The sequence below is a fragment of the Seriola lalandi genome, unplaced genomic scaffold, assembly GCF_002814215.2.
Source record: "Seriola lalandi dorsalis isolate HSWRI2012SDOR001 ecotype SW California unplaced genomic scaffold, Sedor1 jcf7180002054752, whole genome shotgun sequence".
Lineage (NCBI taxonomy): Eukaryota > Metazoa > Chordata > Actinopteri > Carangiformes > Carangidae > Seriola > Seriola lalandi.
In genome coordinates this window covers 35,281-49,385 of record NW_019525305.1, presented here as the reverse complement: position 1 = coordinate 49,385, position 14,105 = coordinate 35,281, and the positions used below count along the sequence as shown (strand labels likewise).

The 14,105-nt window shown below is 43.4% G+C and overlaps 1 protein-coding gene across 1 annotated transcript in view; it reads right to left on the bottom strand.

Annotated features, from left to right (window-relative positions):
- Window positions 1-726: 726 nt before the first annotated feature.
- Window positions 727-14,105, bottom strand: part of LOC111668719 (voltage-gated delayed rectifier potassium channel KCNH1-like) — a 40,888-nt gene continuing 27,509 nt past the window's right edge. Inside the window, exon 8 of the mRNA XM_087178929.1 lies at window positions 727-5,977. Within this exon, the coding sequence (XP_087035055.1) occupies window positions 5,129-5,977 (849 nt within the window). The 3' untranslated portion in view covers window positions 727-5,128. The remainder of the gene's footprint in view (window positions 5,978-14,105) is intronic.

The window sequence follows — 14,105 nt, the reverse complement described above, 5'->3', positions numbered from 1 at the left end:
CCCCCCCCACCCCCCCATGGTGGAACCAAGATTTGTGATTTGAGTAATAAGAATCCAACTGATAAGGTTGTTTAACACCTGCAGACCCTTCTTTAACTTTTGTTTTTAAAGAATAGAGATCCAGTTATGTAATGTTTGGGATATTTTACACTGTAATAATAAAGTTGTCAGTGTCGTCTTGTGGACAAACTCTGTAATAGACACATTGTTAAAGCTCCTCCAGTGTAAAGGTGTGTGTCCATGTGTAGTGTGATTATAGATCAGCTCTAACTTCTATATTAATACTGTGAAAGTATCAAAGCCTCAGTCCACAAAGAAATGCACACAGCCTGTATTCAGAAACTGAGCCTTAAAACCAGCCGTCAGGACTTCTGGAACTTTGTGATGTCACAACAAAGCAGTCACCAAGCCCCGCCCACCTGGACCCACCATCCAAACCTTGCAGGATTTGGTTTCTCTGAGTGTTTTTACCTGAAATCTGCTATATTTTTATTGGATCACTCAGAAAACAGTCAGCCAATTTACATTTTTACTCAAAATGTAAATGTTTTTAAAACAGTTTTAAACTTGTTTTTTTTTATAAGCTTTGTGTTTTTATCATCTTATCACGTGCGAGCGTGAGCTGTTTCTGCAAAACCAGAATGAATGGTATTCAAAATTAGTTCAACATTCACAGCAGAAGTGAAATGAAGCTAGTCAAACAAAAACAAACAAAACTACGACAAGTACAAAGTATAAAATAATTTATTTTTGACATTTGATGTGATTTTCTTTAGAAATACTCTTTGTGCTGATACAGTTTTCATTCCTGACAGTAAGTGAAGAACAAATTAAGAATATATGTATATCTGTGGTTACTACAAGGTTTCTCTCAAGCTTTTTCCTCCAAGCTGTGAATCTCCAAAACAGTGCATACGCGATATTAATAAAGATTTTGTACCGTTTTAACACTGAGGTGCTCTTCATGCACAGACAGCGGTCGTTACATACATGTGACCGACAGCAGAAGGTAGTAAAGTTTAGAGAGAACCAAACCTCAAAGTCCTCAAAGATACTTAAGAAGCAAGGCAAAGTCAGCTCGGTTTCAGTCTTTCCTTTGAAAAAAGAAACAGGTTTCAGACACCAGCTTCATGCAGGGACGACGGACGACCAAAGTGCATCAGTGTCGATAACCGGCGGTGCTTGTGGGACAGCGTGAGGTTGACAAAGTGCCACAAACAACAACCAGTCTCTCAGTACAAACAGCATACATGGCGATAATTGCATATTATGACGATACATTATATATCACACCTACACAGGATACACGAGATACCAAAGTCAAGACAAACGTACATCTCAGATTATCATTTAGACATGTCAGGTGAGTACATTTTTAAATGTCAGGTTACATTTCCTCTGATTAGCAGGAACAAAGTGTCAGGGACATTTGACATTTTCACTGCTAAAGTTTTTCAGTTGTAAATGTGTCAGTAATCGTAGATAAGCTTACTTTTACTCTGGTATCATGTTTGCAGATGATACTCAACTAAATTCTATTTTAAAAGACTGGATTTTGTTTCTGTTATCAATCTGGTTTGACTAAAACTGGTTAAACTCAGAATGAATGTTGACGCCATTCTGTCTAATCTGTGTGTTTGTTATGGTGAATGTTGCTACACAACAATGAAATTTACGTCACATGGACCCTCTCGGCTGCGTGGACACGTAAAGTATCGGCCTAGCCTCACTGCGTTCAGCTGCAGTTTCTCTAACATCCACTAGATGCAGCACCGGGAAAACTCTGATCGTATTGAAACGAACTGGAAAACTTCAACTTCTGTCTTTCAAATACAAAGTTCAGCAGGAGATTCAAGATTCAAGTATGTTTGGGGGTGTTTTTACCTCCATCAACAGGTGTGTCCACCTCTCACAGTCAGATGTGATGGTTGCTGCTCGTCTTGTCTCTGAGTGGTGCCGGTCTGCCCATGTTGAGTAACACAGCAACTACTTAACGATATGTCACTTTGTAAGCTAACAGCTGTGACTTAAGCTGTTGCAGTTGTTTGGATCCACCTGTTGCCCAGGAAATGGACGACACATTTCTCAGCCGCGTTTAAAGGAGCGTTTGAAACGCAACAGTCTAGTCGCACCGCTGTGACGCATTGGTCTTCAAATGCAGCCTCCGGAGGATGCGGCTCCTGAATTGGGACACAACCTTAGTTTCCGAATCTTGGCCAAACAGGAAGTTAACTCATTTTATTCAACAGATATGTATCATCAACTCCTCTGTAGAGCAGAGTAGGAGCTTGTTTACATAAAATTGGATGGTTCAAGATGGTTTGCTGAGTCAAATTTCACCAAATTGATGTAGGTGAACTGGATCCATTTCTGTCTGGAGTTTTGCTGTTGTGTCCGGGCTGTAAGAATATAATCTGCAAATCATCAAGACGACGGACGAGATGATCAGCTGACTAGAGGATTGAGAGACAAGTCGAACCGGTGGCGTTTCAAGGAGAAAACGTTGCATATAAAAATCATTACAGTTTACTGCGCTGGAGAGCACTGGAACTTTAATGGAGGCACAATGAAGAAGTCAAAGCTGAAACCAAAGAAAGAGCCGAGAAACATCTGGTAGACTCCAAAAACAACATGGAGGGATCGGTGCTGAGCCACTCACAACTCGTCTATTGGCTGTTGTGACCTGCAGCTACAACAGGACATTACGTCTGCTTCATTACAACACAATCTGTCAACCAGGGGCAACAAACGTGTTGTGGTTGGTAAACAAATGACACCAGACGATGGATCAACAGTCGCTGCTGTCACTGTCCTGTAGACGTTTGTCCAGGGGTGAAAACGCGGAGAACACCTCAGTTCATCATTTCACCTTTGCGTATTCCTCATCATGTTTGCGCTGACGGTGGTTTAGTTGCTACAAGTCGTCTCTGAACCGTCAGAGACACGACCAGCAACTTCTGGAAAGGAATCGAAGTCCTCAACCAGTGGACACTGATGAAGGAGACTCATAAAGCCACAAGAAAGAGGCAATAATCTGAGGAGAGGTACAACATCTCTCCCAGAGGAGGCACTGACCAACCTGCACCTCAAACACCTACCTACAATGACCAAAACACACTGGTGACCTGCTGTCTAACACTTAAAGACACTTTCTTTGTTTTTGGAGACTTTCTGCCCTTTAGTGTTTAAGTATGAGTCAATGCAGCTTTAATCATTAGTGAAATCTGAACAAAAACGAACAAAGGAGGATGAGAAGAAGAAGCTAATTGTCAGTTGGGTTTTGCAGCCACTTATTACAGATAATGAACCCTTTAGTCTAAGTGTCTGAGGACAGGCTGCAGTGTTAGAGCCGGACAGTAACATTATTGTTTACAGTGTAATCATCCAGTGTGACCATGTGTGTTTGATGCAGAAAAAACTCACTAGCCCTGGACTGTTGGGGTTTCCCAACACGACGGAGTCTGCTGAGCAAATCCTCCAGCAGTTATACTCAAAAACAACTGGAAATGAAACAGGCAGACCACACAGACCAAAAACTAAAACCAACGAACTGGTTTTGTTTGCTCCAAGATATATGATACCTATGATATCCTGTTTCCACCTGGTATTAGAACGAGATCTGTGTCAAGATGTGATCTGGATCAGGGAAAACACATGTTAATATGGATGACCCTCAACTTACATACACACAGTCGTCCCTTTAGAGTATTTGGCATCACTTCCCTTGAACCTAGATGTGCCCTGTTTGCTGAAAAGTCCGCCAACCCTTCCTGCCAAAGATGGAGACAATGATAATGCTGCTTAATACCAGGTAAAAAGCCTGTGGTCATATATCAAGATACAGATCCTAAGTTCATACCTGGTGGAACTAAATACTTTATAATCTTAAATAACATTAACCATTTCTTAAAAACACCTGAATAAAGGAGTATATGTACCGTCAGTCCAAATTCAAATGCATTCAGGCAACCATCAGAATCATAAGCATTATTATTGTGTTTGAATTTGGAGGTGTTAGATATGATCTCCATTCAGAGCTGGAGTCTCATCAACTTCGAAACATGCAAGTCTATAAAAAACTAAATTAAAAATAAAGCTCTGTGCAGAAACATCAACATCAGAAACATGTACGGCCTCATTTTCACTCTTTCACTTTAAATCCTTCACATTCATTCATATAAACGCTGCTGATTCCAATTATCAAAGACCTCTCCCTGAAGTCCGTGCACACAGTGTTTTAGTCTGCATGAAGGTGGTGACATCTTTTCTCTAAAATGGCGCTAATGTCATTTAGCACGTCTTACCGAGCAAAACCATTTCCCACCATCAGCTGAAAGATCTGGTCCACAATGTTCTTTAACCAGTTCAGCAGCTTCCTGCTTGGACTGAAAGGCTGTCTCTTGACTGATGCTGAATCACATAGTGTGGCTTTGATACGATGATGTGCAGCAGTGAAATCATGAAGCCCAGTGAGTTTTAAAAGTTTGGGAATCTGTGAAATCAAATTGGCTTTTTACAGTAGATTGTAGTCGTCATCCTCACGTACATTAACATTAACATCTATCTTGACTTTCATTTGCGAACACTGGTACGTCTCTCTTTGATCCGAGCAGTCTAGCAGACTTGATTAAAAACATTTTGCGGTGCATAAAACTTTTGATTGAGAGTGCAGACAGCCAATGAGAGTGGACCCTTCAGTATCGGGAGGCTCTGAGCAGCTAAACAGACTTTGTGGACCAGACTTCATCAAATTCACCACATCACAGTGTCTAAGTCCTGTTCAAAACAACAACTTTAAAGCCTTCTGTTATTATTGCCGATATCTCGTGAAGGTCTCCAGGCTACAAACCCTCCTGAGGACCGAAGGTGCCGTTGTGACTGACTCTGTCTATAATCTCTCATCAAAGCAAAACTTATAAGACTTATCCTCGTTCTAGTTCGACGTCATTTCAGTCTGTAACGTCTCGAACAGCAGAGTGATGCTACGAACGAACCAAAGTGCTTTTGTCTTCTGTGTGACGTCGTCATTGACGACCATGAGCACAGCCTCACACTCAGGTGCTCTTCTCTGACATCTGGAGGCTGAATCGTTCAAGTTCGACTCCCACGGACTAATTCCATGTTCAGTTTACGAGAAGCTGTCCTTATCGGAGTCGGGGGACGGCGGCCGGGAGATCTCGAAGAAGGAGCCCGACGACTTCCTGGATTTGAGAAGTCGAAGCATCTCGGCTAACTGACCCTCCAGCGCTGCCATGCGACTGTTCAGAGATCTGATGTCTCCTCGTAATTCTTGTTTCAGCTCGAGGAAAGAGGCTTGCATGCTCTGCTCCGGTATTGGACAGAAGACCCTCTTCTCCTCAGACTGAACTGGACTCCTCTCCTGTGGCGTCCTGGCGTCGCCGACATTGTCCAATCGGAGGTCGCTCTTTGTGATGCCGCTGTCGCATGAGTCGGTTTTCTTGAGGGACATCTCGTCATGAGACTTAGTTCTATCAGGCAGCGTCTCCATGGACTCGGCCTTGGAGACGCTGCTCCATGAATCGGCCTTCACGACCGCCTCCTTGAATCGTCCCCAGCCTTTGGCTTTGGGCGGCTCTGCAGATTTGCAACCGGTCAGGTTTCCGTTTTGGATGGCAGGGGTGTGGAGCATGACTCGGCTGGAGGTCCGGGATGAAGAGGATGCAGTGGATGCTGAGGAGGATGCGGGTGTGGCGGGGCTCTCGGTCACCATGACGATACTGGTGGAGGCCAGGACCTCTGGGCCTTTGGGCTGCTCTAGGTGATCCACACCTTTTTCCACATCACTGGAACTAGGACTGACCCGCTCGGCGGCAAGTCGGGCCTCCTTCTGCTGTCGGAAACGCTGGAAGAGTCGTCGGACTGGGTGATCCGGTGGGAGATTCAGAGGAGCCTCGTTCTTCCTCTTCAACGCCTCCTCCTCCTCACGTTTCACATCGCTGATCTTCCGGAAGACAATCTGTTCAAAGACATGAAACCAGAAGAAAACCATTCAGAACAGTTTCACTTTGTCAAACAAGTATCCTCAACTTCTTTACTCTTACTCTTGGATAGAGGATGGACCCCTGTGACTGTTTAGGCCTTGGAGTGAGGACTGACGTGACTCAACTTCCAAACGGAGGTCGAACAGGTCCAAAAAACTTGTACATGACCTTAGAAGCCGATTCTTCTTGTCGATAGAAAATGGCCCTGATTCTGAAACTGAGAACCTAACACGCCCTGAAAATCTTGTTTTTGCTGACCTCAGTACACAACAGGTATACTCCGAGACCCTGTGACATCACTGCTTGGGAGTGGTTACAGGTGCAACAGAGCACGCTTCTGACCACACTAAACCACACACATCAGTGATGCAGAGGTTAAACAGAGGGCAGTGACACGCTAGCACCGAGAGCTAGTGACTGACTAGCACTAGCGTGTTCTCAGCTCACTAACATGTTAATTGAACCCTGAGGAAACCAGCAGGTCGAGGCGTGCCGAGGAAATGTTTCACGTTTTCCCGTTCCGAGAGAAGAGTCCCACCCAGAGCCTCGGGCCCTCAATTAAAACTGCATGTTCAACAGTGTCAGATGGAGCGCTCTCATCTGAAAGTGTGTGGATTGAGCATCTGCTTCTGCTGTGAAAACAAGCTCATCCATTATTAAACAAACATCTCTGTGCTGTACACAGCTCTGAGACCTGATCGGAAAAAAAGGGACAAATTATGCAAGAAGCCTTTTCTCTAAAGCTTTGATCTAAATGTCAAGAAAAGCGTGGACAGTTCAGGATTAAAGACCTTTATCCAAGTGTCTTCACTTTGGACAGAAAACTCTAAACAACTAAAACAGCCACCAACTGGTCAGAGTATGAAAACAGAGTTGGGCCAAAACTACTGGAAAAAACATTTGAGAGTTAAGAGTTTAATAAGATCCAGTTCAAAATCCTTTCCAATGAAGACATTGATGAGCAGTGTTGATGGACATATATAAAAACAGCGGTATGGTCCTTTAATTAAACATCTTCGCTGCAGGCTGCTCCGGTTGCAGGTGAAGCCGGTTACATTACAGCTGACCTCGCTGTAAATCGATGTGTGTGAAAACCGTCACATCAACGAGAGACTGTTTGCTACATGCGACCTCTGCTGAGGCTGACGACCGACTGACCGCGTCTGTATTCTGCAGCGACAGCGCAGGACGGCGGCGGCGAGGCTTTTCGATGTCATCAGTATGTTGAACCCTGAGCCAATCAGTGAGCTCCTGACCCTCTGAAATTGGATCGTGTGGACGAAGCAGCAGCAGCAGCAGCAGCAGCAGCTGGACGGTGCTATCGGAGCTCAGTGAGGCGATAAGAGGAGAGCAACACAGAACGTGAGAGAACTGCTAATCCTCATCCACTGCTGTTCTGTTTCTTCTGACAGGAACTATATATCTGGCTGCTGCCACTGGTTTTGATATACAGCCAGCTGAGACTGCTCTATGCTGTGATGTACATAAATCCCAGTCTGCAGGGACTCTAAACATTCACAGCACACAGTAACTAGCTAGGAGTTAGGGGCGGAGTCAGGCACTGCCAAGATGGCAACGGTGGAGCAGCTCACTCTGAGCTTCAAGACCGCTCTCTTCAGAAACGTGTGGGTATTCGTCACAGAGGCTGCGTCCATCTTTATTTACAGTCTGGACAGATAAACAATGAGCTGAAACTGTAGATTCATCACTACCACAGAAAATTCTTGCTTTTCCCTTGTTTAAACAATTCAAACCAGACCGGCTTTAATCGCACTGAGCCATGAGCATGTTTGCACTGCGCCCTCACACACCTGAGAGAAAGTCTGTTTCTTTAAGTCTCTGTTTTCAGTTTCTGTAGTTTATACCTGAATCTTTCAGCTTCATTAAACTGTTTACTCATCTGTATCAGAGCTGTTTTCTCCGGCTGCTGCCGCTACCTCACATTAAAAGGCTTCCAATAGGAGGCTTTTATTGTGAAGCAGCAGCAGGAACTGTAAAGTATTCAGCACAGATTTAGTGTTATACATCAATAAAAACAAGGCTACACAGTCAGATATGAACATTTTCAGTGCTAATTGTTCAGCAGATGTGTTTTACTGCAGGGAGGAAGAGAACAAACAGAACGACGCATGGCGAGCTGGAAACAGCAGCAGACGACAGACTCTCACTAACGAGCTGACCTCCAACACCTCCAGGTAAACAAAACCTCTCACCTCGCCGTGCTGTGAAGAAACACTCACACAGTGGCAGCTCCGCCTGCGTGGTCACGACCACCAGCACCGTCATCACCAAGCCTTACAGTGTGAGGCCCTGTCAGCGCCCCCTCCAGGCTGCACTGTTCATTACAGCTTCGATATAAACAAACAACATCCTGATGATTTGTTGAGTCTTAACTACGGAAGCCCTGAAGTCAAGTGGAAACATTTTTTTTGTGTGTGTGTTGATGTTTTTTGTGATACTCATACGGTCACAAGGGGCAGAAGTGCAGCACTACCCCATGTATTCTTCATATATTGTGTGTTTGAGCTATTTGCTATTGCTACATAGCCACTGTTAGCATTAACAGCTGTGTACTTACCAGTCTAGGAGAAACATTGCGAGCGGGGGAAAGCAACCTTCTTGTTTTGCCTCTATTTCTATCACTTCTTTTCTTCTTCTTAAGGTAGCATGCTAACCAGCTAGCTTAGACCGAGTCACTGTAGCATCCAGTATTATAATTTCTTGTATTGTAAACGCAAACATGGCTGAAGCTGTTGGCAAGCGTCCATCACCACCACCTGCTCCCGGCAATAAAACCATGTTCGGCAGCAAAGAAAACTTATATACTGCATATATATACTATATATATATATAATATAACATTATTTTCATTTTCTCCACATTTCTTTCACAGGCTCTTGTGGACAAAGTGTGGATTACAAAAACAAACACTTATAAAAATCCTGATTTTAAAATGCAAAGTTTGTCCTGAGGGTGGCGCCAAAGGAAAGATCAAAATCTAAAGGGTTCATCTTGTGGGGAACAGGAATGAAATCAAGACGTTTCGGGGAAATGTGACCAGGAAGTTCTTGTATTTAGTATGTCATTGTGGAGATTTTGAAAGGTCAGAGGTCACCACTGAATACATCCTCTGGGAGCCATGAATAACCTCATCTGTGTTCATGTAAATCTCAGATATACTGAGGACGAACGAAGTGTTAATTGGACAAAAGAAATCACTATATAACTTTTATAGAAAATTATTTTACCACATTTGCAGATTTTTTCCCATTTAAAATAAACTCAAGTCTTGTGGCTGAACACGAGACACAGATTTTGTGAGATCAGATGTTTTGTGAGAGACGAGGTGCTGCGAGCTGTGTGGAGGCCGTCGTCTAAAGGTTTGGAGGTGAGAGCTGCTCTGGCAGGTCATCTCTCTCCACCAGTGTCATTATTGCACAGCCAAGCAGAACAGGACACGATGGCTTTCACATCGATTTACAGCAGAGAGAGAGAGAGAGAGAGAGAGAGAGAGAGAGAGAGAGGGGCTGTAAAACTAACCGAGAGCGAGCAGCTTATGGCCGACATCAGTGTTTTATACCTCATCTTAATTCCCTGCTCTGCTGTTTGTTTTCATCTGATCCAATTCAATAAGAAGCAGTTTCTCTACGAACACTGTGACAAACATCTGTCTGAACACTTGTTTACTCTGATTTAATTAACATTCAGCTGATAATTCTGTTTCCTTTTGTTTCTATAAATGAGTTTCAGTATTTTGAAAACACTCATTAAAACAGATTCAAAAATCCAGAAGATAATGAGACTTTTTTTTTTTTTTCTTGTTTTGAAGATGGTAAAAATTAATCTTAAATTACTGGCTGAGTTTGATCAGTGATTTTTGTCAGTGTGAGTGTTGGAATTGTGTGTGAAGGGTCCGATCACACCTGGGACCCGGGTTAAAGAGGGGCCCCATTATTATATCTGGCAAAGGCAGTGATGGTTACATTCAACTGTCACTTAATTAATCACTGATTTAATGTTTGCTGCTCGCAGAAAATTCCATATTATATCAGTGAAAAGAGGGAAATCAAATGTTAATAATCTGTTTATTTCATGAATTTATAAAATAGGAAAAAACTAGAATTGTCACCTGGAGGTTTTATGCCTCCACCAACCAGTCCAGTTGCAGTCAATTAGATAATGAATTCTTGAGTTATGACCTAAACATGTTTTGTGAGGTCACAGTGACCTTTGACCTTTGACCACCAAACTCTAATCAGTTCATCCTTGAGTCCAAGTGAATGTTTGTGCCAAATTTGCCTCAAGATGTTACTATAAAGATAATAAAGAAGGACGTCGCCTTTGTGACGTCACCCACAGGTTTCTGAAGCTCAGAGTGAGCTGCTCCACCGTCGCCATCTTGGCATTGTCTGACTCCGCCTCCTAACTCCCAGCTAATCAAAAAATGGACAAAGAGGAGGGGCGTATGTGGAGCTGAGACTTCGGTTCATGCCAATTCGTGGCAAGCATACACGCACCCACCTGTCACTCAAAGAGGCCACGCCCTCAATCCTCTATACCTTTAGTCTTTAATAAAATGTAAACAGGTGAGTTATATAAACAGGTGAGTTATATAAACAGGTGAGTTATATAAACAGGTGTCATGAAGGAGGAAATTAGCTCTACAGACCAAAACAGTTTTTGTACCAGGCTGTAAACATGTTTATTTCTGCTGTAAAGTTGGACATTTTAACATGGGAGTCTATGGGGACTGACTCACTGTTGGAGCCAGACTCTAGTGGTCGTTAGAGGAACTGCAGCTTTTGACTTCGGTGGTTGATGCTTGACCTGAAAACATAACGCCTCCAGCCACGGCTGTCACCGGCACGTGAAACTATATACAACTTCCCCAGGCTCATCTGAATGTGTGAGTGGATGATAAGTGAAGTCCATTTACCACTTTTCACTAGAATAAACAAACAGACGCTGAACGTGAGGCAGATGGAGCAGAGGACAGACTGACTCCTCTGTTGTGTGTGTGATGTGTAAAAACCGTACAGGCTCTTTTTTTTTTTATTCCTCCGCGCCGGCGACAGTCAGAGCAGCCGCCATTTTGTTTTCAGGTTGTCAGTCTTGTTCTCGTGGACACGATATCTCAGTAACACTGTGACAGAACGTCTTAAAATTTGACACAAAAATTCACTTGGACTCGAGGATGAACCGATTAGATTTTGGTGGTGAAAGTTCAAAGGTCAAAGGTCACAGTAATCTCACAAAATACTTTTTAGCCATAAAACCACACAGAAATTATGACAAAATTTCACACAAACGGTTCATATTTTCTGTGACTCTGGATAAACAGGGATGTAACCTGAAACTAGTCTGAGTGGCGAAGGGATACGACCACGAGGAAGTGGTTCTGCTTTCTTTAAAAAGCAGTTTGTGAGGTGCACCGAGCTAGAACTTGTCCAACAGTCGTGCAACACATCCTCCCTCATGAGGGTTATAGTGTTCAGCTTCTGCTGCAGCTGGATGATGAGTTCACAAACTTTTGTTTTGTACCGAGAGGTTACAGATTATATCAGCGAAGGCAGTGGTTCCTCTCTGTGTGAGGCAGCTTCTGCTGAACTGCAGCTGAAGAGTTGTTTTTAGTTGTTCCTGGTTGGTTCTGAAGAGGCTGCAGTGAAGTGAGGAAGTGTGTATATAAGTGGCGGTGTGACGGTTGTCTGAGCTGAACCCGTTATAGAAAGTGAATTCACATCAGGACACATTCTGCATGTGTCTGGAAACTGGACTGATCTTCACTTCCCCTTTGTCGTCAGAATAAAGGAGCGGAAGGTTTTCTGATCAGGTGTCAGGTGTTTATCTCCTCATAGAAAAACTTAGAAATAATTTTAGTTTCTGTGGTTTTAAAGCAGTTTCACTTCATCTCAGTTAAATACATCTTTTGTTTCACCACATGGAACCAGAGAGAGGCTGAAAACTGATCAGGCCTCCTGAGTATCAGAGTAATCATGAGTCGATAGAAACAAATAGAAACTCAGTTAAACTCACAGAATAAAGTCTCTGCTCTTCAGCTTGTATCACTTCAAAAATATTTCCCAACAACTACAAACTACGGTGATCCTGAACGTTCAAGGGGGCAGAGACTGTGGGCGGGAACAGCACGTCCTGATATCATGTTGATGGATCACTGATGAAATCTGTAAATCAGTTCATTGATTGTTGTTGTTTTCGATCAATAAAAGGTCTTATTAAATTGACCTTTCACGGCTCAAGGACTTGTTAACTCCTGCAGCTGATAACCAGAGAAGAAGAAGAGCAGCAGGTCGACACAAGAGACACGACACAACAGACGCTTCATTAAACTCTAATTAAACCTCCATCGAGTCCAACATGTTTGTGACTTTAGCTAAATTAGCATGAAGCTAACATCATCAGTCTGATTTCTATTAGATCTGTCAGCAGAGGAACTGGAGTAGGATTTGTGTGAGGAGGGGGAGCGTGCGTCCAATCAGGTTGGGGCGACACATTAAAGCTCCTCCAGTGTAAAGGTCTGTGTCCATGTGTAGTGTGATTATAGATCAGCTATAGCTTCTATATTAATACTGTGAAAGTATCAAAGCCTCAGTCCACAGAGAAATGCACACAGCCTGTATTCAGAAACTGAGCCTTAAAACCAGCCGTCAGGACTTCTGGAACTTTGTGATGTCACAACAAAGCAGTCACCAAGCCCCGCCCACCTGGACCTACCATCCAAACCTTTACAGGATTTGGTTTCTTTTACCTGAAATCTGCAATATTTTAATTGGATCACTCAGAAAACAGTCAGCCAATCAGAAGAGAGGCTCAGGGCCTCCTCTCTTCTGATTGGCTCACCGACCTGTTGTTACTAGAGCTCCAGAGAGAAGCCTGAGAGAGGAGATGTAAAACTACACTGAGATGGTTTTTATATCTTCTGATGGATCAACACTTCAAATAAAACACAGAAGAAGAAGAAAACATTGAGCTTTAAATGAATCTGTGTGAAACACATTTTGTTTTTGTGTTGTATTCATGTAAACAGACTTAAAACACAGTTTCTACAGTAACTTGATTTCATCATCAGGCCGACTTCCTTCTTGACTTGTCACTTGTCACTGCTGCAGATATTATCACACTGAAGCAGCAAACTGAGAAGAACCTGTGACGCTCCAGAGGAAACAACATCTGGTCTTTGGCTGAAAACTAGAATCACCTCCTCACGGTTGTATCCCTCCACCAACCAGTCAAGTTACAGGAAGTATGGTCACAACCTCCCCTTCTCTTCCTGAGTTATGATCGAATAATGGTGTTTATAGAAAATTATGTGAAGTTGATAGTTCAGCGTCTCATGATTTTGTCCTATTTGAGTTGAATTGTGTGATAATTAGCGTATGAATTTGTGAGTTATGGCCAAGAACATGTTTTGTGAGGTAACAGTGACCTTGACCTTTGACCTTCTGAGATATCGCGTTCATGAGAATGGGACGGACGGACAAACAACCTGAAAACATAATGTCTCCAGCCCTGACTGTCGCCACTGTGGAGGCATGAAAAAAAACAAACATAGTAGCTTAGCATCAAAGCTAACAGCGTTAATGGATGAATGTTCACCTGTTCACCTGGTCAGTGTGCAGATGAGTGACAGCTGCTCTCAGTCTGCAGACACACTGTGGATCCTGATATTTAATCAAGTCATAGAGCAGGAGCCACAGTCTGAGTGAGACTGAGGAGTGAGGGCTGAAGGTCTGATCGACTCTGATCAATATACCAATATATCAATTCTGCTCGTACGGTCACAGCCACCACCCAATGTTTAACACACAGATTAAAGAAGTTGTTTTCTACAGGTTGTCTGACATGTTTGTTTCCTTCACCCTGAAGTGAGTCGAAGCGTCAGACTGAGCAGAGTGTGTGTGTGTGTGTGTGTGTGTGTGTGTGTGTGTGTGTGTGTGTGTGTGTGTGTGCGTGCAGCAGTGGAGGTTGTGAACACGGCGCTCTGTCATCATCCACCTCCACACTGTGAGACTCGCCGACATCACACCTGCTCTGTGCAGCGGGACGAGCCGAGAACAAAGCAGCTTATGTAAAGTCTTCAGACGA